This window comes from Schistocerca americana, chromosome 3 (genome assembly GCF_021461395.2).
Source record: "Schistocerca americana isolate TAMUIC-IGC-003095 chromosome 3, iqSchAmer2.1, whole genome shotgun sequence".
NCBI classification, from domain to species: domain Eukaryota; kingdom Metazoa; phylum Arthropoda; class Insecta; order Orthoptera; family Acrididae; genus Schistocerca; species Schistocerca americana.
The window spans coordinates 779,473,698-779,500,206 of NC_060121.1; the positions used below are offsets into that span (position 1 = coordinate 779,473,698).

Here is a 26,509-nt window from a genome sequence, read left to right on the forward strand (position 1 = left end):
GACCAGTAGCGACTGGTTCTTAGCCGTCAAACCTACCAGTGTGCAAGCGCGGAACCCGGCAGCGTGGCCGAAGTAAATGGAACATTATTGTCAGCGCGCTAAATTCTATTATGTAATAATAATAATAATGTCGTGTGACTAGGGCCTTCCGTCGGGTAGACCGTTCGCCGGGTGCAAGTCTTTCGATTTGACGCCACTTCGTCGACTTGCGCGTCGATGGGGATGAAGTGATGATGATTAGGACAACACAACACCCAGTCCCTGAGCGGAGAAAATCTCCGACCCAGCCGGGAATCGAACCAGTATTATGTAATGGACAATGATGTTATGTATATAACCTTTTAACTTCTTGTAAAACTCTAACATACACAGGATAAGTCGACATATCCATTCCATTAACTAAAAGAGAAGCCCACAAATAAAGGGCATCGAGCCCTATCGGGAAATGTAAATAGGTACATGCAAAAAAAAAAAAAAACATTGTACGTTTACATTCCATGTCAATACGTATATGACTGCAAAGAAAAAAATTTAAAGTATATTACAATTGCATTATTAGAAATGCTGTGCTTGTGCGATGTTTGGCTAATCGGACTTCCTCTCTTACATTTCAATAGCAGATGCAGGCAGCAGACTTCAAGGGAAAAAAAAATCCTTCTTGCTTGGTTCCACTTCACTTCAATAAAAAATATTGAATACTGATATCAAATCCTCTGTTACTTTGCAACATAGTCCGTAGTCCGTCATACTCCGATCCTCACTTCTTAACAGAACCTTCTACATACTGAGTGAGAAACAAAATCATGTACAAGGAAAAATGAAAGATTTTTTTTTTTCATTTGTCTGTGCCTTACCGCACATTCATGATTAACGTCTCCGCCAACGTATATGACTATGCGGTAAGGCACAGACAAATGAAAAAAAATCTTTCATTTTTCCTTGTACATGGTTTTGTTTCTCACTCAGTATGTAGAAGGTTCTGTTAAGAAGTGCGGATCGGAGTACGACGGGCTACGAGTACTTTGCATCATATATGTTGCGAAGTAACAGAAGATTTGATATCAGTATTCAATATTTTTTATTGAAGTGAAGTGGAACCAAGTAAGAAGGATTTTTTTTTTTTTTTGCCTGCATCTGCTATTGAAATGTAAGAGAGGAAGTCCGATCGATTAGCCAAACATTGTACAAGCACAGCATTTCTAATAATGCAATTGTAATATACTTTAAATTTTTTTCTTTGCAGTCATATACGTATTATTAATATACGTATTATTATTATTTTTTATTATTGTAACACAGATGACAATGCATAATGTCAACAGCCCCATGGATTATTGTCTAAGATGACATGTTTCACCGTGCATGATCGTACGACCACAACGCATTCCTTGAGCCAGGGAATGGGCTTGTTTGCAGTAAGATAAGAATCCAGACAGACAGTCTAAACACAATAACAGAGAGGGCTTGCTGACAATGGTACAATTAACAACACGGACATAGGAGTGTCCCTAAGAGATCTTTTCAGATGAATACAAGATCTGCATACAGCATCATAATGGACATATAGGTGTGTAGAGACTCTGAGGAGAATGAATGTTGCCAGATCATTCGTCACTGTCGTACAGGCTCAGCATCTGTAATGATGGTATGAGGAGTCACTGGGTACACAACACGATCGCCTCTGATTCAAACAGTTGGTATTATTGACAACATTCGTAACATTTCTGACATGCTAAGGTCGGTGTTTGTTCCCTGCCTTTTTTCAACAAGGTAACACAAGACTATGTGTTGCTTGTGCTTTCCTGACCTACATCAAAACAGTGGGTATTCGACTGGTTCAGATCTCTGATCCATCGAATACATCTGGGCATAGGCCGTCGAGAAACTGTTATGCCACCACTTGCCAGCTCCTACAATTGATTAATTCTGGCACAGAGATCAAGCACCATGTACTGAGGTGCCTATGTTTATTGTCCAAGCTCATTTTGACTCGATATCGGGCTGGGTAGATCCATTAATGGTGCCAGATGTGGCAGCTCTGTGTACTAAATATCATACCCTTGAACACCCTAAAATAATCTACAGATTTAATTCATGTATTCTTCCTGCTATATTGTCTACTAATGATAAGTAAAATTTCGACATTTTCTGCCCTTCCTAGTGATGCCGCTTTTATAGACAGCAGTGTATGTGAAGAGCTACGATTCTTCTCGCCTACAGGGTGCTACAGTCGCTGATTTTGGGCACGATGCTGGCATCGCAGTTGGCCGCCCTGGCGCCGAACGTGCTGCGTGGGGAGCTGGCTGCCGCTCGAGTGCTGAACCTGATCTCCAAGCGCTCTCTCGCCTACAACGTCAACGCCGAGTTCCACACCAAATGGGTCAGTACTTGCGGGCTCGCTGAAGCGGGAAGAAACCCTAACACAGTGTACAACAAAAAGTACCCTCAGATACCCGGTTCAAGAGAATTCGCGAAATATAGACGTAGTTGTAGCTACTGTGGCTGAGGGATATTATAATATGGCAGGTTCACCCCACAAACAGCAGTCGTCTACTTTGATCTGTGACTTGACGACGTTGTACTGAGTGACATCATAACTGCACTGACATAGACAGAACAGGGAACTTAAAATATTTATTTTGTTTGTACACTACTGGCCATTAATATTGCTATAACACGAAGATGACGTGCTACAGACGCGAAATTTAACCGACAGGGAGAAGATACTGTGATATACAAATGATTAGCTTTTCAGAGCATTCACACAAGTTTGGCGCCGGTGGTGACACCTATAACGTGCTGACATGAGGAAAGTTTCCATCCGATTTCTCATACACAAACAGCAGTTGACCGGCGTTGCCTGGTGAAACGTTGTTGTGATGCCTCGTGTAAGGAGGAGTAATGCGTACCATCACGTATCCGACTTTGATAAAGGTCGGATTGTAGCCTATCGCGATTGCGGTTTATCGTATCGCGACATTGCTAAGTTGGTCGAGATCCAATGACTGTTAGCAGAATATGTAATCGGTGGGGTCAGGACGGTAATACGGAACGCCGTTGGTTTGGTTGTTTGGGGGGAGAGACCAAACAGCGATGTCATCGGTCTCATCGGATTAGGGAAGGATGGGAAAGGAAGTCGGCCATGCCCTGTCAAAGGAACCATCCCGGGATTTGCCTGGAGCGATTTAGGGAAATCACGGAAAACCTAAATCAGGATGGCTGGACGCGGGATTGAACCGTCGTCCTCCCGAATGCGAGTCCAGTGTGCGGAACGCAGTTGCGGATCCCAACGGCCTCGTATCACTAGCAGTCGAGATGACAGGCATCTTATCTGCATGGCTGTAACGGATTGTGCAGCCACGTCTCGATCACTGAGTCAACAGATAGGGACGTTTGCAACACAACAACCATCTGCACGAACAGTTCGACGACGTTTGCAGCAGCATGGACTATCAGCTCGGAGACCATGGCTGCGGTTACCCTTGACGCTGCATCACAGACAGGAGCGCCTGCGATGGTCTACTCAACGACGAACCTGGGTGAACGAATGGCAAAACGTCATTTTTTCGGATGAATCCAGGTTCTGTTTACAGCATCATGATGGTCGCATCCGTGTTTGGCGACATCGCGGTGAACGTACATTGGAAGCGTGTATTCGTCATCGCCATACTGGCGTATCACCTGGCGTGATGGTATGGGGTGCCATTGGTTACATGTCTCGGTCACCTCTTGTTTGCATCGACGGCACTTTGAACAGTGGACGTTACATTTCAGATGTGTTACGACCCGTGGCTCTACCCTTCATTCGATCCCTGCGAAAACCTACATTTCAGCAGGCTAATGCACGACCGCATGTTGCAGGTCCTGTACGGGCGTTTCTGGATACAGAAAATGTTCGACTGCTGACCTGGATAGCACATTCTCCAGATCTCTCACCATTTGAAAACGCCTGGTCAATGGTGGCCGAGCAACTGGCTCGTCGCAATACGCCAGTCACTACTCTTGATGAACTGTGGTACCGTGTTGAAGCTGCATGGGCAGCTGTACCTGTACACGCCATCCAAGCTCTGTTTGACTCCAGGCGTATCAAGGCCGTTATTACAGTCAGAGGTGGTTGTTCTGGGTACTGATTTCTATGGATCTATGCACCTAAATTGCGTGAAAATGTAGTCACATGTCAGTTCTAGTATGGTATATTTGTCCAATGATTACCCGTTTATCATCTGCGTTTCTTCTTGGTGTAGCAATTTCAATGGCCAGTAGCGTATATTGTTTTTACGAAATTAATCGTGGTGGCAGACAGATGTGTAGTGTAGTTCGAGTTTTATACTAGGATGAAAACGGCAGTTTGGCTGGTTGATGGTGAAGTTAATGAATTTGAATGCAAAGTCTTACTACGTGTAGTTGTGGTGCACTGACCGGTAACGAAGTTCAAGGTTTAGGTTAGGTTGAAAGGGGCAGTCTGGTTGTCACTTGGCGAAGCCAACGAATGTGAAATCCTGAGAGCAGCTACAACTCTTGTTTCAGGGCCTTTGTTACGAATACCAGATGCCGATTTAATAAATAAAATACAGGAAGGAAGATTAGGGGCTTAATATCCATCGGCGAGCAGTTCAGTAGAGAAAGAGCACACGCTCGGAATGATGAAGAATAGGGAAAGACCACAATCGTGTCGTTTTCAAAGGAATCATCCTTGCAGTTGAGTTATGCAATTTAGGGAAATCATGGATGGCTGGACAGGGATTTGAACTTCCACCCTGCACTATACGAGACCAATGTTTTAACATAGCGCTGCCTCACTCAATATATTGTATTTCTATGAATGGTTTATTTTAGATGACATTAACCGTAAAAGCAGACGGGCGGCATCCGTAAATACAGTATTTCCAATTACATATGGTATGTCCAGCTAAGTTTCTACCTTAACGTAACTTGTTGCATCTCATCTAATATTCTAAAACATTTGGTCTGCATTGCTGGTGGTTAATTAATCCTTGAGTCTCTGGCAATTCTCATATAGATCAATGCACAAGGGGATGCAAAAACATGTACTTTCGTTTGTAATCCCAAATTTTCGAATCTAAATGGTTTACAGTTACTCATCTCATACGGAAGTGTAGTCTTACTTTCAAATTTATCTAATATGGAAATGCATTACAGTGGCAGACATTTTAGTAACAACACTTGTTAGGGTGACGTAACTCTTGTAGATTGTAAGACTGTATAGAAGTGATACTGGAAGTATGAGACCATCCACGAAGTACAACAGCTGCGACAGATAGAGTTTGGAGTTTGGCCACCAACGCATCGAGCATCTGCCCAGCATTCATGGTGAGTCTAAAGCCGAGGGAACTGTTAATGATGTGCAGGAGGCATGATCCGTCTACCCACAAACAGCTACATGCCAAAAGTCCAGTGCTGTTGTGTTGCAACATTTCATCCAACCACCGCAAAGACCAATGACCCAGGGAGCATGCGAAAGAGAGGTGAGCTAGTCTAGTGTAAGACGTTTTCTTGAAGGTGCAAAGTTAAACCTGTACATTCCTAGATCGCTGCACTCAAAGTATGAGAATACCTGAGTACTTCAAGTGGTTTCAGTAGGAGGGCAGTGGACATTTGGGATACAATTTGACTTTGAATGCAGTCATTGACCGTTGACTTTGACCTTGACCTTTAATGCACGAAGTCATCAATTACCTTGATCATTTTATGTAATCAAACACATCGCTGGCTACCTTCTGTTTCTTTCTCCTCCCCTGTCCTCCAATCACTGCCAATTATTTTACCAACCATTAAAGCGAAACAGCCAGATATTATGTACACTACTTGGTGTCATTTTCTCACTTCTTATTATATCACACTTCTTAGTGAATTAGAGAGCTTTTAAGCTAGCTCACACACACTCATTTAACTCTCCCAACCACAGAGAAGCATTTGACTGCTCATTACAAACGAAACAGCTTATCAATATGACAGTTTGTGTCCCAGAGCCGCCTTCTTCTTTCCTGGCCATCCAAACACATTTCTTAGCCCCTTATTAAACCGTGTCACCTCCATCGTCTTGATATCTGTACCCCAAATACGCCAGTCGGGAACTACATATACTCACATACATTCACACATACACATATTTTACATCTCCCAGGTATGGACCTGTATCTCACCAATCATTAAAATGAAGCAGCCAGTCACAGTCCAATATTTCACTGACCAGTAAAACGAAACATCCGTCAGCATGTACCTATTTGTTCACTGAACCCCTCATTCAGCAACAAGTGAAGTTCTTTATTTGCAACTCACTTAGTGGAAGACACAATGGACCCTCAAATTTGGCATTTCCAGGTCTACAAAATGTCTGTATTACGCATCAAAATATCTAAAGATATTGACTCTACTTGTGTAATTTACATGTTAAGATGTAGTTGATGCCTAAAACATGACTGTTAACTCTTTTTATCTCCATATTCACAAAATATCTGCATTATGTATCAAAAATACGTAAGCTTCATCATCGACACAATGTTTGTGTCAAGTGCCACCAATAATATTTCCATACCTAAAATGTCTGTCAACTTTACGTAAAGATATTGGCAATACTGGTGTAATTTACAGTACTTCCATGTAGGAGGTATCCCCCGCTACTAACGATCATTTTATATGGGACTGATGCAGGCATCGTATAATTTCTGAACCGTGATGGGACGTGAACAGTGGACACTATACGTTTCCGGTAAGCTATATTGTGCTCAGGCAGAGCAAGTGTTTTACGGAAGTAGTATTTTTTCGATTTACTGTTCGATAACATAGTTTATCGTAGAGGAACCGGGAAGAAAGATGAATGTCAAGCGCTTGAATTACATTTCTCACAATGAAATATCAACAACGCTACATTCCATACGACTGACAGTACTTCCATGTCTAAAATGTCTGTCGAAGTACACTTCACACTACTGACTAATTTACTCATTAAGCTGCACTTGGCAACAAGCAAACTGCGAGCATTGTACCATATTTGATGCAAGGCACAATGGAGCTCCCAAATTAAATGTTTCCATATCTAAATTAATCTTGTTCTATAACTTCACAAAACATAGTTTAGCTAAAATAACGTGTCAGCGACTGGAAGAGTTTAATAATTGTGTAGCTTACAGGTTAAGATACACTTGACGTCTAAAGCATGACTGTGGACTCTCAAATTAAGTGACACAATGCTATTTCCCCACCTAAATTGTCTGTATTATTGTTCTGTAACAGTACAAAACACATGTGGCTAAAATAACATGCTAAGCAGACAATGTGGTGACAGTTGACACTCCCTCTTATGCCTAAATGAGGCTATGTTACAAAAACGAACTTTCATCATTTACCCAAGCACCATTTGGGGGGAGGGGGGGACGAAGAAGATAATTAATCAATAATAAATATAATTAACTTTAATAATTAACTTTATTGACTGACTAATATGGCTTTTTTTAAATTACTTTTGATTTCAGACGATCTGTTGTTTTGTTCCACTCACATTTTTATCTACCGCTTTTACACTTTCCTACACTTTAACACAACAAACTGTACTGAAAATGGTGTGTTTGCTTGAGATCTGTAATGCATTGTATCACTTAGACTGCATATTTTCATAATACGCAATTGTGACTTCGAAGGTGATCATATATGATATGCAAACACTGCTCAGTCAATACAGTGATGAACAAGGCTCCACACAGATTTCTAACTCAGCAAAAATTTAGTTTTGCACCATAATAAAATTGTCTGTATTATTTACCCAGTTACGTAAAGATTTCTTCTGTAACACTACTGAACATATGTGGCATTACTGTTGTAACTAACTGTTTTATAACAGTAAAAAATACACATGGCTCTCATATTGGCACTACTGATCTAACTTACGCGTTGAGCTGCACTTGGCAATGAACAAAGTTTGAGCATTCTTCCACACATTAAAGAAATCAAAAATCGTTTGTATGATTTATCAAAATATGTAAGGTTTGTTTTATAAGATTCCAAAACTCACATGACACTACTGTTCTAACTTAAATATTGAGGTACGCTTAGCAAGGACTGACTTAAGCTCTAACACAGTCGAAACTACAAGACATTTGACAAAATAGTGGGCTGAACAGCAGTTTTAACATCTGAATTTAATACACCTTTAAACAGTAGTTTCAATGTCTGACCTTAATGTTGTTGTTGTGGTCTTCAGTCCTGACACTGGTTTGATGCAGCTCTCCATGCTACTCTACCCTGTGCAAGCTTCTTCATCTCCCAGTACCTACTGCAACCTACATCCTTCTGAATCTGCTTAGTGTATTCATCTCTTGGTCTCCCTCTACGAATTTTACCCTCTACGCTGCCCTCCAATACTAAATTGGTGATCCCTTGATGCCTCAGAACATGTCCTACCAACCGATCCCTTCTTCTGGTCAAGCTGTGCCACAAACTTCTCTTCTCCCCAATCCTATTCAATACTTCCTCATTAGTTATGTGATCTACCCATCTAATCTTCAGCATTCTTCTGTAGCACCACATTTCAAAAGCTTCTACTCTCTTCTTGTCCAAACTATTTATCGTCCATGTTTCACTTCCATACATGGCTACACTCCATACAAACTTTCAGAAATGTCTTCCTCACCCTTAAGTCTATACTCGATGTAAACAAATTTCTCTTCTTCAGAAACGCTTTCCTTGCCATTGCCAGTCTACATTTTATATCCTCTCTATTTCGACCATCATCAGTTATTTTGCTCCCCAAATAGCAAAACTTCTTTACTACTTTAAGTGTCTCATTTCCTAATCTAATTCCCTCAGCATCACCCGACTTAATTCGACTACATTCCATTATCCTCGTTTTGCTTTTGTTGATATTCATCTTATATCCTCCTTTCAAGACACTGTCCATTCCATTCAACTGCTCTTCCAAGTCCTTTGCTGTCTCTGACAGAATTACAATGTCATCGGCGAACCTCAAAGTTTTTATTTCTTCTCCATGGATTTTAATACCTACTCCGAACTTTTCTTTTGTTTCCTTTACTGCTTGCTCAATATACAGATTGAATAACATCGGGGACAGGCTACAATCCTGTCTCACTCCCTTCCCAACCGCTGCTTCCCTTTTATGCCCCTCGACTCTTATAACTGCCATCTGGTTTCTGTACAAATTGTAAATAGCCTTTCGCTCCCTGTATTTTACCCCTGCCACCTTTAGAATTTGAAAGAGAGTATTCCAGTCAACATTGTCAAAAGCTTTCTCTAAGTCCACAAATTCTAGAAATGTAGGTTTGCCTTTCGTTAAGCTAGTTTCTAAGATAAGTCGTAGGGTCAGTATTGCCTCACGTGTTCCAACATTTCTGCGGAATCCAAACTGATCTTCGCCAAGGTTGGCTTCTACCAGTTTTTCCATTCGTCTGTAAAGAATTCGCGTTAGTATTTTGCAGCTGTGACTTATTAAACTGATTGTTCGGTAATTTTCACATCTGTCAACATCTGCTTTCTTTGGGATTGGAATTATTATATTCTTCTTGAAGTCTGAGGATATTTCGCCTGTCTCATACATCTTGCTCACCAGATGGTAGAGTTTTGTCAGGACTAGCTCTCCCAAGGCCGTCAGTAGTTCCAATGGAATGTTGTCTACTCCCGGGGCCTTGTTTCGACTCAGGTCTTTCAGTGCTCTGTCAAACTCTTCACGCAGTATTGTATCTCCCATTTCATCTTCATCTACATCCTCTTCCATTTCCATAATATTGTCCTCAAGTACATCGCCCTTGTATAGACCCTCTATATACTCCTTCCACCTTTCTGCTTTCCCTTCTTTGCTTAGAACTGGGTTTCCAACTGAGCTCTTGATATTCATACAAGTGGTTCTCTTTTCTCCGAAGGTCTCTCTAATTTTCCTATAGGCAGTATCTACCTTACCCCTAGTGAGATAAGCCTCTACATCCTTACATTTGTCCTCTAGCCATCCTTGCTTAGCCATTTTGCACATCCTGTCGATCTCATTTTTGAGACGTTTGTATTCCTTTTTGCCTGCTTCATTCATTGCATTTTTATATTTTCTCCTTTCGTCAATTAAATTCAATATTTCTTATGTTACCCAAGGATTTCTACTAGGCCTCGTCTTTTTACCTATTTGATCCTCTGCTGCCTTCACTACTTCATCCCTCAAAGCTACCCATTCTTCTTCTACTGTATTTCTTTCCCCAATTCCTGTCAATTGTTCCGTTATGCTCTCCCTGAAACTCTGTACAACCTCTGGTTCTTTCAGTTTATCCAGCTCCCATCTCCTTAAATTCCCACCTTTTTGCAGTTTTTTCAGTTTTAAACTACAGGTCATAACCAATAGATTGTGGTCAGAGTCCACATCTGCCCCTGGAAAGCCGGCCAGAGTGGCCATGCGGTTCTAGGCGCTACAGTCTGGAACCGAGCGACCGCTACGGTCGCTGGTTCGAATCCTGCCTCGGGCATGGATGTGTGTGATGTCCTTAGGTTAGTTAGGTTTAATTAGTTCTAAGTTCTAGGCGACTGATGACCTCAGAAGTTAAGTCGCATAGTGCTCAGAGCCATTTTTGCCCCTGGAAATGTCTTACAATTTAAAACCTGGTTCCTAAATCTCTGTCTTACCATTATATAATCTATCTGATACCTTTTAGTATCTCCAGGGTTCTTCCATGTATACAACCTTCTTTCATGATTCTTAAACCAAGTGTTAGCTATGATTAAGTTGTGCTCTGTGCAAAATTCTAGCAGGAGGCTTCCTCTTTCATTTCTTACCCCCAATCCATATTCACCCACTACGTTTCCTTCTCCCCCTTTTCCTACTACTGAATTCCAGTCACCCATGACTATTAAATTTTCGTCTCCCTTCACTATCTGAATAATTTCTTTTATTTCATCATACATTTCTTCAATTTCTTTGTCATCTACAGAGCTAGTTGGCATATGAACTTGTACTACTGTAGTAGGTGTGGGCTTCGTATCTATCTTGGCCACAATAATGCGTTCACTATGCTGTTTGTAGTACCTTACCCGCATTCCTATTTTCCTATTCATTATTATACCTACTCCTGCATGACCCCTATTTGATTTTGTGTTTATAACCCTGTAGTCACCTGACCAGAAGTCTTGTTCCTCCTGCCACCGAACTTCACTAATTCCCACTATATCTAACTTTAACCTATCCATTTCCCTTTTTAAATTTTCTAACCTACCTGCCCGATTAAGGGATCTGACATTCCACGCTCCGATCCGTAGAACGCCAGTTTTCTTTCTCCTGCTAACGTCATCCTCTTGAGTAGTCCCTGCCCGGAGATCAGAATGGGGGACTATTTTACCCCCGGAATATTTTACCCAAGAGGACGCCATCATCATTTAATCATACAGCAAAGCTGGATGCCCTCGGGAAAAATTACGGCCGTAGTTTCCCCTTGCTTTCAGCCGTTCGCAGTACCAGCACAGCAAGGCCGTTTTGGTTATTGTTACAAGGCCAGATCAGTCAATCATGCAGACTGTTGCCCCTGCAACTACTGAAAAGGCTGCTGCCCCTCTTCAGGAACCACACGTTTGTCTGTCCTCTCAACAGATACCCCTCCGTTGTGGTTGCACCTACGGTACGGCTATCTGTATCGCTGAGGCACGCAAGCCTCCCCACCAACGGCAAGGTCCATGGTTCAATGGGGTAATACACATTCATATAGGTAAGGAACGAGGGCTCCAATGCTTTCAGCTACTCACCTTCAACTACTTTTCAAATCAACCGGAGATTATAGGAACTGTTTGATTTTGTACAGTTTCTATGGCTTTAACATCTTAGAAAAATTCCTTCTTACATAATCAGTATGTCTCTTTCCGTTACACCTTCTAACTGCAACACAAGTTGTGACTTGGCTGAGAGCTTACTGGCTAAGCTAAAATACCCTGCTTAGTGTAGTCCCCTTGGAGTCACACATATGCAGTTTCTTCTTGCATCTCTCACCCTCCGTCATCACTGCATGCATGTAATATCAGGACACTATGCTAAGATTGTTTGTATGCTTAGCCTGCAAACTCTTACATGAGTTTAGAACTGTTCTGAGTTTAGGAGGCATAACAAAAAGTGATGTCATGATTATTTGAGAGAAGACTGTAGTAAGATGAGTGTGTACACCTAGTCAACAAGGTCTCAGGCAATGTATGAGACAGTTTGTCACAATTTTGTCTAATGCTTAGCTGTAGCTGAACGTAAAATGGGAAAATTGGGCAATTTGTTACAGTTTAGTTTGATGTTTATCAGTAACTGCATATGAAATGGTGCAATATGTTATAGTTTTATTTGATGCTTATTTTTAAATGAATGTGTAATGGGGTACAATTTGATGAAATTTTGTTTAATGCTTATCTGTAACCAAACAATGTGTTTAGGCTAATGTTAGTCACCAAGATAGTTGTAATTGCAGACAACATGTCAGCTGCCCCTCATTATCCCCCAATTGTATCTCCACCATGCATTTACTTTAATGGTAGTCTCCATGACTGGAGCAATGCCACACGATAGTCGCGAAGGCATTGTACAAGGCAGTTTTTTATGGTTTATTATGGTGTAACATGCATCCCCATGTACTTGAATGTCTATTAAATTCAAAGTCAAACTTCTGTACAATATGTTATTTCACTGAAATGTGATGTAGCTTCCAATGAGCAATACCATAAGTTAGGATTACTGGCTGAAAATGACGTTTATACTGCAAGATAAAGTTTTTACCAAAGCATGGAGTCATATATGTTTGTCTAATTTAAAAAATAGTCAAAAGTGGGCAGCTGAAAACATAGAAACTGTACAATATCACGGAGTTCCTATAATGTTTGTGTGACTTGAAAAAGTAATTGAAGGTGGTAGTTGAAAGCCTTACAACCCTCACCTTTTACCTGTCGTTCTAATCGCCGTCTGCTTCACGTCTGCTGTGCAGCGAGCTACCTTAATTTAAGTATTAACTGTACTTTTCTTACTTGTCACTTCTTCTTCCGTGTGTTTTTGCTTTTAGGAAGCTTTAATTGTCAAGTGCTATTAATAGTGTTCCATAGATTTCGTGTTTGTTTTGAATACAATCAGAGAGAGTCCCTTTAGTCAACCATAATGCCAGTAGTGCTAGTGTTTGTTTTCAATACAGTCCAGAGACAGGTAGTGCTATTTTCATTGTTTTCTACAAGAAGTGGCAAGTAACCACAGTTTAGTCAACTATCAGCCGCCTTTAGTGAATTAGCAGTCTAGTTAAAAGTTGATTAACTCTCATCAGTAAATTGATTCCTTAGGATGGATAGGATGTGTGACTGCTGTGTACGGACGCAGGAGGAGCTGGCCACTATTCGCGAACAGCTGAGCGTGTTGATGGCCGCGATCAGCCGTCTTCAGGCTGCTGCCTCGGAGTGTAGCGGCAGTGGGGAGTCTGGTGCGTCGCATGATACACCCTAGGTGTTACATGCTTCACCCACTGTCCCCGCTGTCGAGACATCTTCGCGGGTACCGGGCGCGGTTGGGCCACCCTCTCCCCAAGGGGAGTGGCGGGTTCAGCGGCGTTCGCGGCGCACGAGGCGGAGGGTAAATGTGGAGGCTGGCCACATGGCATCGCCCGCTCTGCCTGTGAGTGGACATGTGGCTGCTCCTTCAGCAAGGTCCGAGCAGGCACACGGGGGGAGGGATTTATTAGTTATTGGGAGCTCCAACGTTAGGCGGGTGATGGAGCACCTTAGGGAAATAGCGGAAAGGTCGGGGAAGAAGGCCAGTGTTCACTTTGTCTGCTTGCCGGGGGGTCTCATCCGAGATGTGGAGGAGGCCCTACCGGCGGCGATAGAGAGCACTGGGTGCACCCGACTGCAAATTGTTGCTCATGTTGGCACCAATAACTCCTGCCGTCTGGGTTCAGAGGCCATCCTCAGTTCGTACAGGCGGTTGGCGGAATTGGTGAAGGCGGAAAGCCTCGATCGCGGGGTGAAATCAGAGCTAACTATTTGTAGTATCGTTCCCACAACCGATCGCGGTCCTCTGGTTTGGAGCCGAGTGGAAGGCTTAAACCAGAGGCTCAGACGATTCTGCGGACATCTGGGGTGCAAATTTCTCGACCTCCGCTATCGGGTGGAGAAATGTAGGGTCCCCCTGAATAGGTCAGGCGTGCACTACACGCCGGAAGCGGCTACAAAGGTAGCGGAGTACGTGTGGAGCGCACATGGGGGTTTTTTAGGTTAGGGAATTCCCTCCCTAGGCCCGACAAGACGCCTCCTGAGACGCGGCAAGGTAGGAGTAGGCAAAATGCAACAGGGAATAACAATATTAATGTGCTAATAGTAAACTGCAGGAGCGTCTATAGAAAGGTCCCAGAACTGCTCTCATTAATAAACGGTCACAAAGCCCATATAGTACTAGGGACAGAAAGTTGGCTGAAACCACACGTAAACAGTAATGAAATCCTTAACTCAGATTGGAATGTATACCGCAGAGACAGGCTGGACAGTGAAGGGGGAGGCGTGTTTATAGCGATAAGAAGTGCAATAGTATCGAAGGAAATTGACAGAGATCCGAAATGTGAAATGATTTGGGTGAAGGTCACGGTTAAAGCAGGCTCAGACATGGTAATTGGATGTCTCTATAGGCCCCCTGGCTCAGCAGCTGTTGTGGCTGAGCACCTGAAGGATAATTTGGAAAATATTTCGAGTAGATTTCCCCACCATCTTGTAATTCTGGGTGGAGATTTTAATTTGCCGGATATAGACTGGGAGACTCAAACGTTTATAACGGGTTGCAGGGAAATTTTTTTAAGTGCTTTATCTGAAAACTACCTTGAGCAGTTAAACAGAGAACCGACTCGTGGCGATAACATATTAGACCTTCTGGTGACAAACAGACCCGAACTATTTGAAACAGTTAACGCAGAACGGGGAATCAGCGATCATAAAGCGGTTACGGCATCGATGATTTCAGCCGTAAATAGAAATATTAAAAAGGGTAGGAAGATTTTTCTGTTTAGCAAAAGTGACAAAAAGCAGATTTAAAAGTACCTGACGGCTCAACACAAAAGTTTTGTCTCAAGTACAGATAGTGTTGAGGATCAGTGGACGAAGTTCAAAACCATCGTACAATATGCGTTAGATGAGTATGTGCCAAGCAAGATCGTAAGAGGTGGAAAAGAGCCACCGTGGTACAACAACCGAGTTAGAAAACTGCTGCGGAAGCAAAGGGAGCTTCACAGCAAACATAGCCAAAGCCTTGCAGACAAACAAAAATTACGCGAAGCGAAATGTAGTGTGAGGAGGGCTATGCGAGAGGCGTTCAATGAATTCGATAGTAAAGTTCTATGTACTGACTTGGCAGAAAATCCTAAGAAATTTTGGTCTTATGTCAAAGCGGTAGGTGGATCAAAACAAAATGTCCAGACACTCTGTGACCAAAATGGTACTGAAACAGAGGATGACAGACTAAAGGCCGAAATACTAAATGTCTTTTTCCAAACTTGTTTCACAGAGGAAGACTGCATTGTACTTCCTTCTCTAGATTGTCGCACAGATGACAAAATGGTAGATATCGAAATAGACGACAGAGGGATAGAGAAACAATTAAAATCGCTCAAAAGAGGAAAGGCCGCTGGACCTGATGGGATACCAGTTCGATTTTACACAGAGTACGCGAAGGAACTTGCCCCCCTTCTTGCAGCGGTGTACCGTAGGTCTCTAGAAGAGCGTAGCGTTCCAAAGGATTGGAAGAGGGCACAGGTCATCCCCGTTTTCTAGAAGGGACGTCGAACAGATGTGCAGAACTATAGACCTATATCTCTAACGTCGATCAGTTGTAGAATTTTGGAACACGTATTATGTTCGAGTATAATGACTTTTCTGGAGACTAGAAATCTACTCTGTAGGAATCAGCATGGGTTTCGAAAAAGACGGTCATGTGAAACCCAGCTCGCGCTATTCGTCCACGAGACTCAGAGGGCCGTAGACACGGGTTCACAGGTAGATGCCGTGTTTCTTGACTTCAGCAAGGCGTTCGATACAGTTCCTCACAGTCGTTTAATGAACAAAGTAAGAGCATATGGACTATCAGACCAATTGTGTGATTGGATTGAGGAGTTCCTAGATAACAGAACGCAGCATGTCATTCTCAATGGAGAGAAGTCTTCCGAAGTAAGAGTGATTTCAGGTGTGCCGCAGAGGAGTGTCATATGACCGTTGCTATTCACAATATACATAAATGACCTCGTGGATGACATCGGAAGTTCACTGAGGCTTTTTGCAGATGATGCTGTGGTGTATCGAGAGGTTGTAACAATGGAAAATTGTACTGAAATGCAGGAGGATCTGCAGCGAATTGACGCATGGTGCAGGGAATGGCAATTGAATCTCAATGTAGACAAGTGTAATGTGCTGCGGATACATAGAAAGATGGATCCCTTATCATTTAGCTACAAAATAGCAAGTCAGCAACTGGAAGCAGTTAATTCCATAAATTATCTGGGAGTATGCATTAGGAGTGATTTAAAATGGAATGATCATATAAAGTTGATCGTCGGTAAAGCAGATGCCAGACTGAGATTCACTGGAAGAACCCTAAGGAAATGCAATCCGAAAACAAAGGAAGTAGGTAACAGTACGCTTGTTCGCCCACTGCTTGAATACTGCTCAGCAGTGTGGATCCGTACCAGATAGGGTTGATAGAAGAGATAGAGAAGATTCAACGGAGAGCAGCGCGCTTCGTTACAGGATCATTTAGTAATCGCGAAAGCGTTACGGAGATGATAGATAAACTCCAGTGGAAGACTGCAGGAGAGACGCTCAGTAGCTCGGTACGGGCTTTTGTTAAAGTTTCGAGAACATACCTTCACCGAAGAGTCAAGCAGTATATTGCTCCCTCCTACGTATATCTCGCGAAGAGTCCATGAGGATAAAATCAGAGAGATTAGAGGCCACACAGAGGCATACCGACAATCCTTCTTTCCACGAACAATACGAGACTGGAATAGAAGGGAGAACCGATAGAGGTACTCAGGGTACCCTCCGCCACACACCGTCAGGTGGCTTGCGGAGTATGGATGTAGATGTAGATGTAGATGAATGTATCTTAAATTCAGATGTTAAAATTGCTATTCAGTATATTATTCCACAGAAGTGTCATGTAGTTTCCTCTGTGTGACAGCATATCAGTCCTTGGCAAGTGTGTTTTGGCGCGTTACATATCAAATCATATGTATTTTAATAAAGTGTATATACAGTTCTTGACTCCTTTGAAGTGTGATACAAAGAGTGAAGATTGCCTATGGTCAAGTGCAGCTAAACCTGTAAGTTAGATCAGTAGTGCCATGTGTGTTTTGTCATGCTGTACAACAAACATTATCTGTTTGTACACAATACAGAACATTTTTGATTTGTTGAACATGTGGTACAATGATCAAACTTTGTTCATTGCGGAGTCCAGCTTAACCTGTAAGTAGTGCCAGTATGCAAGCCATGTGTTTTCTTTAGTATTATAGAAGAATTATGTTACAACTGTAGCGTCATGTATTTTGTACTCATATAAAAGAAATTTTTGTGTGTTTTGATAAAAAAATATGTTATTTTCTTCACAATCCGAGGTCTGTGTAGAACTTACTCCATCACTGACTTTGACTGAGCAGCGTTTGCATGTTGTATTTGGTCTCTTTCAAAGTTTTGTAACTTCGAAAGTGACCAAATACAACATTTTGAAAATATATAGTCCAAATGATACAATGCATCAAAGACTTTTACCATGGTTTGTTGTGATCAAGTGTAGGAAATTGTGACATTGGTAGATAAACATGCCAGTGGAAGAAAACGACACATAGATCTGACATCAAACATAATTTTAAAAAAGCGATATTAGTCAGTAATATTGTTAATTACATTTTTTATTGACTCATTATCTTCTTCCCCCCCAAAATGGTGCTGGACCAGATGGTGAAAGTTTGTTATTGAAATATAGCCTCATTTAAGCCTAATAGGGAGTGTCAACTGTTACCAAATTGTCTGCTTAGCATATTATTTTAGCCATATGTGTTTTGTACTGTTATAGTACAATAATACTGACAGTTTAGTTGTGGAAATATAATTGCGTCACTTAATTTGAGAGTAAAGTCATGTTATGGACATCAGTTGTATTTTAACCTGTAACTTACACAATAATTGAACTTCTTAAATGAATTTGCAATTGTGAATCAGGACAACCATCAGCTTTAGAATGGAATGACACAATGAAAATTTGTGATGGACTGGGTCTCGAACCCGGATTTTCCACTTTTCGCGAGTGGTCGCCTTACCATTTGGCTATTCGTGCATGACTCACAGCCAGACCCAAACTTCCATATGTCGTCAACCATGCATGTATGACCTGTTCAAAAAATGGTTCAAATGGCTCTGAGCACTATGGGACTTAACTTTGAGGTCATCAGTCCCCCAGAACTTAGAACTACTTAAACCTAACTAACCTAAGGACATCACTCACATCCGTGCCCGAGGCAGGATTTGAACCTGCGACCGTAGCGGTCGCGCGTTTCCAGACTGTAGAGCCTATGACCTGTTCTCATACATCCATTACATATATTCCTGTACTGGTCAGACATTGTATTTGAAAGTTTCTTGCCTGGTATTGGCAGATAGATACGATATTGCAGTGCTGTATTATTCTGATTATGATGCAAAGTTCCTCTGGACAAGTGTGCAATCAAAATAACACAGGCACTGAAATATCATATTTTATAATTGAACTCTGCAGTAGCTGACAAATTATTGTAGTCAACAAGTGTTTCTTATAGTTATAAAACCATAAGACAAACAGTTTAGATATGGAAATATTTAATTTGGGCTCCACTGTGCACATTGCATCTGACGTGGTACAATACTCGAAGTGCCCTTCTTCCCAAGTGCAGCTTAAGGTGATATTGTGTGTCCTATGTCGCCAATGTTAAATTATCGAATTTTGTGACCAATTATCTTGGAAACTTTTTAAGACACTAACTTAAAATTTTCTATAATTATTGAATGCACCTTTCTAGATTCACTGAACTAGAATTATTGCTAAAATTGTATTGTGGGGCATGTTATATTTTTTTAACACTCAATTTTTTGACAGAATTTTGTAAATAAATGAACATAAAAGCAAAACAATTAAGGATATTGTAATTATTCTAGTTCCATATGTGTTGAATCTCACACTTGGCATGCTATGAAAAATTCATGTCTCTACCACCAATACTTTTCTAGAAAATGGGTCATTTATTGCAAAAAATGTGGTTCAAAGATATTGAGGTTTAAAACTTTTTTGTTACAAATTCTTATACAGACTTACATCTTTTATGCACTAGAATTGCCCTGCCCCATAGTCTGTGTCTTCTTCAGTGTTACAACAGCCCAGTACTTGCCTCCTCCATTTCTTTTTTGCTTCTTTTGTCATTTGCTGAGCAGCTAACTCTGCTTCACGTACACGAAGCTCATCCGGTTCCTGCAGTCCTTTAGCTGTGTTCTTCCAAATATTAACCCTAATTTCTCCAGAATCTTAAGTCTTTCATAGTTCCCACCATTAAAGGTTACTACAGCATCAGACACTGCTAACTTAAGAGTCATAAGGCCAACAAATACATTTTTAGGTACAAAGCACCACAGAACATTATTGACATTCTAAGTCTTCCCATGTAAACACTTCTTTAGTAGCTCATGATTTGTCAAAGCCTTGTAAATAGGTTTGATTGCCTCCATTAACGCCAAGGGAAGAGAATGTTTATGTGTAAATTCATGCAGGGTGCCAGAAAATTCAGCTTGCCTATATTTACACCAAGTGTTTGGTGGAGGTGGACACAAAGCATGACATGGCTTTTTATCAGTTGATATTCGATGAAAGAAAGTGCTCCACACAGCTCTTTTCATCTTCTCTAAATTGTCACAGCTATCTCTAATGGTCTACGCTTAGACATTTTATTTACGTATAAAAAGGAATAGAAGATAGCTTACTAAAAATAAGCGATAATCACACTACTTTCAACGAAAACTAGTATCATAAACAAAGGACTGATTTGTTTATTCGTAATGCCAACTTCTGAGACGTAGCAGTAGGCACAAAACAAAGCAATTCACAGCCTTCTAGACTGTGAAGTTCCCAAGATATGACTGCTCAAATGTGGCAGTATATGCATAGCCACGAAATTTGAGTCACACATCAACATTCAAAACAATATTTGAAGGTCTCACAATTGTCTGATTTTTATGTATTATACACCAAAATGTTCAGGAAAGCCCAAAGGACATTACAGACTATAAACGAGAAAATGTCAAATTTCAATGAACTTCACGTAACCAGTAAGTTAGATCAATAGTGTTATGCGTCTTTTGACAGACATTTTAGATTTGTGAAACTGTAAGTTATGTCAGTCTTGTCAATATCTTTACATATTTTGATATATAATTTAGAAATTTTGTAAATGTTAAAATATTTAATTTGAGGATTAATCGTGCCTTGCAGCTAGTGGGGTAGAAATATCGAACATTGCTCATTGCCAATGTGGGGCTACAGAGAACAAGATGGGATACATACGGATTATTTTTGGAAGATCTAAACGTGTGTGTGTGTGTGTGTGTGTGTGTGTGTGTTTGTGAGTCAGGTTTCTCTTTCACACAAATCCAGACTTGACAAGGCTCTGATTCTACTGACAAAGCATGCTGATGCACTTCCACCTCCACATGCCATAGTTCACTGTTGACAATCACATGCAGATGTTACTTCAGGATAGATCCTGATTGGGTGTTTCATTTATGCAGTTGAGGTTGTTCAGGTACTTTTGAACATGGCCAAGATAGCAGCTTTGGGCCTGTATATTGATTGTCTGTTTTGTTTATGCATTTCACATTGTCAGATAGTTTTGATTAAGGCAGCAATACAACAAGATGTCAGCTCTGTGGCTACATACCAATTGACTGTTTCGTTTAAAATACTGGGCTGTGATTGGAAGACCTAAATGTGTGTGTTGGCTTAAGAACTCTATGATTGGCAAAGGGGCATAGCTTGAAAATATGTTGAAAAATGATGCCAGAGGGGGTATACAATGATTGGCTGTTTTGCTTCAGTGGGCAGTAAAATAGTGGGCTGTCAATGGAGGAGAGGGAAGGAGAGAGCACGATGGCTTAATGCACGCAAGGTTAAGGCCAAGTTCAAACGCCAGTCACCACGTTCCAAATGCCCATTTCCCTCATACTAGTTTGAGTATATGGCTTACAAGGATGAGGAATATGCAAGCATGTTAATATGTTTTTGTGATGTGAAATTCAAACTTAACTATTTTATGAATGGCTGTAATTCTACTGCGCCCCGGAAAATTCTGATGTTCATGTGAGCAAGACAGTGAATCTACGAGGGCTTAATGTACAGCTGATCTGTCATAGTGTGGTTTGATCGGTCTCTTCTTCTTCAAAAGTATCGTAGCTAGTCAGGAGTATCTAGATATTCGGAAACAATTACGTACTGTCCATGTAGATAAGCAGCTGATTGTTCTTCATGTTTTACAACATAATTTCATGAGCTTTTCACATTGTAGAAACTAGCCAGCCATGGCCTTCAGACTGTGAAAAGATAAAAAGAGATGACAAAGAATCATTACATAACCTAAAAAGTCTGTCAAGTAACAATTTATGCCATGATAAAAGAGAATGAAATGTTTTGTATTCCAGTCTTTGATCACAATATCAGTTCTTTTGATGATGACCGGTTTCAGTCCGTAATGACCATCCTCAGATCTTTTCTACACCACGTCCTAAAGTGATAAGGCCATAATGGCATCGTCATACCATATCAATATAATCAGCACAGCATCGTCACATAGATCTAAAATAAGGTGTGGAATAGGCCACGTCGTCCACATAGTCATTATTGCAACTGGCTGCTGAAGTACTGGTACTTCATCAGAAGTAAGAGGCACTGGACTGACATGTGGTTCCGAAGGCCTGGCAGAGTCTTGGGCGGGCAGCTCTCGTTGTTGCTGGTTGGAGACAGCTGCTGCTGAGTGATGTGCAGCAGTTGTGGGGGTGTCCTCATTAGCTGCTCATGTGCCGGCACTGGTGTAACAGAGGTCGGTGTACGCAATAGTCGCCGTTTTAAGCTCCTTGAACAATGCCTGGCACTTTAGCGTGAGGTCCAGTGCTGTTTCAGAGGTAGGAATAGCAGGTAGTGGAGTCTCGTCAGTCGGTAGGTGATTGTTTAATCCACTGATCAGCATGCAACCATCGCGATGTAGTAGTAGGGCCCTGCCCAGGTCCAGCAGAAAGTTGTAATCCCTCAAAAAATCTGCACCCAACACTGGCTCTACGGTGTCGGCCACAAAAAACGTCCATGGGCGAGGGGTGTGGTTGTCCACTTTAACTGTAATAGAGGATGTGCCTATCATGGGAATCACTGAATCGTTTACAGCGCGTTGTTGTATAGCGGATGGTGTACGTTTACTAGGTGCCAGCTTAGGTGGCAGCGTGCTAACTTTGGCACCTGTGTTGACAAGGAAGTATGCTCTAATATGGTTGTCGTAAATGAAGAGCCACACGCTGTTAGAATATAGACATGGGATATGAGTGTTGTCGCCTTGAAGCAAAGAGAGATCTGATGCGCCTGCTATAACTGCTGTAACAGGTAGCATAGCTGAGAGACAACAGCAGGATGCACCGGCACTGAAGCGTGCGTGGAACCAACAGGGATGGTGCATCCAGGTAGGTGCAGCACCCAGGCTGGGTGAGATGTTGTGACTGTTAGGTGTGGATCGACGGCCGGGCATGAATGCAGCTGGTGGTTGTTTACATTCCTCTACAAACACGGCATGTGGGTCCATCACAGTCTTGCGAGGCTGCCGCGTGCGCGGCGTGGAAGGGCTTGGCTGAGGTCAGAGTGGCTCGGCGACTGTCGGTTAACTGGGCGCTGCGCAGTGAGCACTGTGTGTGGTGGTCTCCGTGGGTGCGGCCAGTGTACAGGCTGACACGGGCTGGTCGTAGATGCGAGCAGTGTTGGCGTTGGTGCCGCAGCCAATGTGAGTGTTTATCAAAATGTGATATTGTGTGAGGGTAAGCATCCAGTTGTCAAGGTGTGTCGGTAATGGGGGTATCATGATCGATTGTCACAGGACGCATCGTGGGTGTCATGGCTGGTGCGTCGGTGTCATGGAGGACGGTGTTGTAGTGGGGTACCGAGGAACGTGGCGCGATGGATGGGTCTTGGTTGGTGGCAATCGTGACAGATGGTGCATCAAGGTTGGTCACCCAACGTGGCAGCCGTTGTAGGTACTCCTTGTGTTTCCACAGTGGTTGGTTCGTTGTTGCGGTCAGGCTCACCGTATTAATACGCTGAGGTCGTGAGGTGTGAAAACCTTGCCCTGTTGGAGGTAGGGACAGAGTGCCTACTTGTTGAGTGACGTCACGTGGCAGGCGTGGCCCGGAGCGCGGCGCGCCTGTTGTCGGTGTGACGTCGTCGCAATAATGTGACGCAGGTCGCGGCGCGGCCGTAACAAGTGTGACTTCACCTGTGTGATGTACGGTATCGCGCGGAACGTAAAGTTCTGGCGTAGGTCGTGGAAAAACATGATCTGGTACAGGAAGGCCACTTGTAGGACGGATTTGTTCGCAAAAACCCGCAAGTATCGGTTCTCTGCAATGGAAGGCGGTCGTATATGGTGGCGACTGTTGTCAACAATTGCGATACTCTGAAGGGTATTCGTAATTTGGTATGTTGCACATTGAATGTCGATACGCGCTTAGTAATTAGAATGTAAATGAGTGCGGTGTAGTTCATCAACAATGTCACTGATAGGTATGTAACTGGTTAGGTGGGAGGTGGGGACGTGTATGGTCACTATTTATGTAGCACCACCTTCACGGATAACATCGTACGTGATTTCCGATTTAGTGTTCGTCTGTTTGGTGAGAAGTAACCATGCCCTCGTTTGGCTGTTGTTGTAACAATGGGAACATTACCGACCGTTCGAGAACCACAGTTGCACTGTTTATATCGTTTGGGAATCGGCGAGAACACCACATAGATGCACAAATAAATCTCCTGTAGTGATGCCACTTCGCGGCATGAAGTTTGTAACCCATGGTGAACGGCAGCGTGCCGGCGCAAATATAACTATTTCTCGGCGCGGTTGAAAAGAAAATAACGGAGTGTGGCTAGTGGGAGTAGTAATTACTACGAATACTTTTATTCTCGCAGCGTATAAGCAAAGCGTGTAGCATAGAGCACATGCTACAGAGGACTGATCTGGCAAAGATACAGTTCTTATTGTTGTGGTAGGGCAGCACTATTATTGGGGGGTAGAGCCAGTGGTTCTACGTCCCCACACGGGTATTGTTGTCAAGGCTTAATGAATAGTTAATTAATAACACTGTTCGACATGGGTTCTATTTCTGATATTAAAGTATGTGCTTCTAGACCATTTTACTGTGGGAAATTTAAATATGTAAACAAAATATCGTTGTCAGGGATACTTTTTATGTAATATGTATATATGTATGTATATTCACAATTCATGGCAAACACAGAGACGTTATAGAGAAATACGGGTTGTTGCCGCATCCAGTAGTGATAGAACGTGATAATTTCTTGTGCAACAGCAGGTGGGAAGAATCAGACATCATTAGGTTATCCCCCGCCACACCTATGTCATTAAGACCACCTGAAACATCTCATTAACTCGAACGGCGACAGCCGGTCGCTGCCTGTCGCTGCCTCGGCAGTAAAGCTTCACGCCTCCTAGGGGCAGGTGCATCGAGTTTACAACAGTGGTGTTAGCCGCAATTTGTGTCAGTCTTAAAGAGTGGGTGTTTTGGCTGACAAATTACTGTCTGTCATATTTCCGAGCACGGCTGAATTTTTTAGTTCCTGTGTGTAAGAAAGCATACAAACATTTTTTTGGAGTAGAGGTAGGAGACCAATATAAAGAATGGGCACCACATTTCTGTTGTGCTACGTGTTACTGCAAACTAATACAGTGGTGGAAAGGTAAAGAGAATGTGGCATTGTTTGCTGTTACCATGCTGTGGAGGGAGCCTAAGGACCATGTTACTGATTGTTATTTCTGTCTAACAAAAATTCAGGGTTTTACAAACAAAAAGTCGAAGAGGCACATTGTTTACCCAGATCTACCTTCATCGAGAATGGAAAGTATGTGCAGATTTCAAGGTAATTGCTATGGTACTGGGAATGCAACAAGACTACACAAATTATGCCTGTTTTCTTTGCGAGTGGGATAGTCGAGACCGAAATTCTCACTACGTGAAAAAGAAATGGCCTAGGCGAAGATGGAAAGTTGTCGAACAGAATGTACAACGTGAAAGTCTGGTAGCTCCTGAATATACGTATACTACTTCCACCGCTTCACATCAAACTTGGCCTTGTGAAACAATTCGTGAAGGCCATGGATCCAACAGGCTGTGGGTTTGCATATTTAGCTACCAAATTCCCCCGTCTGTCAGCTGCAAAAATAAAGGAAGGTGTATTTGTGAGCCCACAAATCAGGGAGCTGCAGAAAGACGCAAATTTTGAAGCATGTTTAACTGATAAAGAAGAAACCGCATGGGACTGTTTCAAGATGGTGTCGGAAAACTTCCTCGGAAGAAGAAGAGCTACTAACTACAAAGCAGTGGTGAAGGATATGATCAAAGCATATCAGGATTTGGGGTGCAATATGTCTTTGAAGGTACATATGATGGACTCTCATCTGGACTACTTCACAGAGAGTTGTAGTGACGTATCGGATGAACATGGGGAAAGATTCCATAAAGACATTTCTACCATAGAAAGGCGTATGAAGGGAAGTGGGTACCTTCTATGTTACCAGATTATTGCTGGAATATCATTCGAGAGAAGAAAGATTCACAATACAAGAGAAAAAAGTGATGTGCATTACAAGGCAGTGGCTCATTGTTTGTCAATTTTCTGTAATTTCTCATGTCAAATAAATGCTTCAAAGTGTATACACAAAGGTTACTGTGTTATATGTTAGATCCCACCCTCCATTAATGTGATGAACTTATAACATCATAAAGATGTGCATTTGTTTGTCGAATTTCACCTCACGTTTGCTGCACTATATCAGAAACTGAAAAGAGAAATAAAATTGCGATTACTCATAAACTATCCCTGACAGAAAAAAACCAAAAACAGTTTTCAATTCAGCACTCAAAATACAACTAGGATCACAATATTTTTTATCAGAAATAGAAAAAAGGCTTTTTTTGTAGAACAGTGTAATTAAACTTAGATCCTTTGTTCTCATTTATCAGTTGTTAAGATTAGTTCCCCATTTTCATTTGTACTTTCATTGCACATCTTGAGTTCTGTACTGAGAACCATTTTATGAAAATTGTAAGATACTATCTTGCATTGCACGTTCAAAGGATGGCAAATGAAATTTGATTTTTGACAGTTACATCATTATTCCTAATAGCAACAAGTTGCAGAGCAAATGGGCGTTCCGTGGGTAGGCCAACAAATTTAATT

The 26,509-nt window shown here is 42.0% G+C and overlaps 1 protein-coding gene across 1 annotated transcript in view; it reads left to right on the top strand.

The window, feature by feature from the left end:
* The window catches only part of LOC124606398 (phosphatidylcholine translocator ABCB4-like), a 185,553-nt gene that overhangs the window by 153,538 nt on the left and 5,506 nt on the right, over nucleotides 1-26,509 (top strand). The window contains exon 13 of the mRNA XM_047138379.1: nucleotides 2,221-2,380. Within this exon, the coding sequence (XP_046994335.1) occupies nucleotides 2,221-2,380 (160 nt within the window). The remainder of the gene's footprint in view (nucleotides 1-2,220; nucleotides 2,381-26,509) is intronic.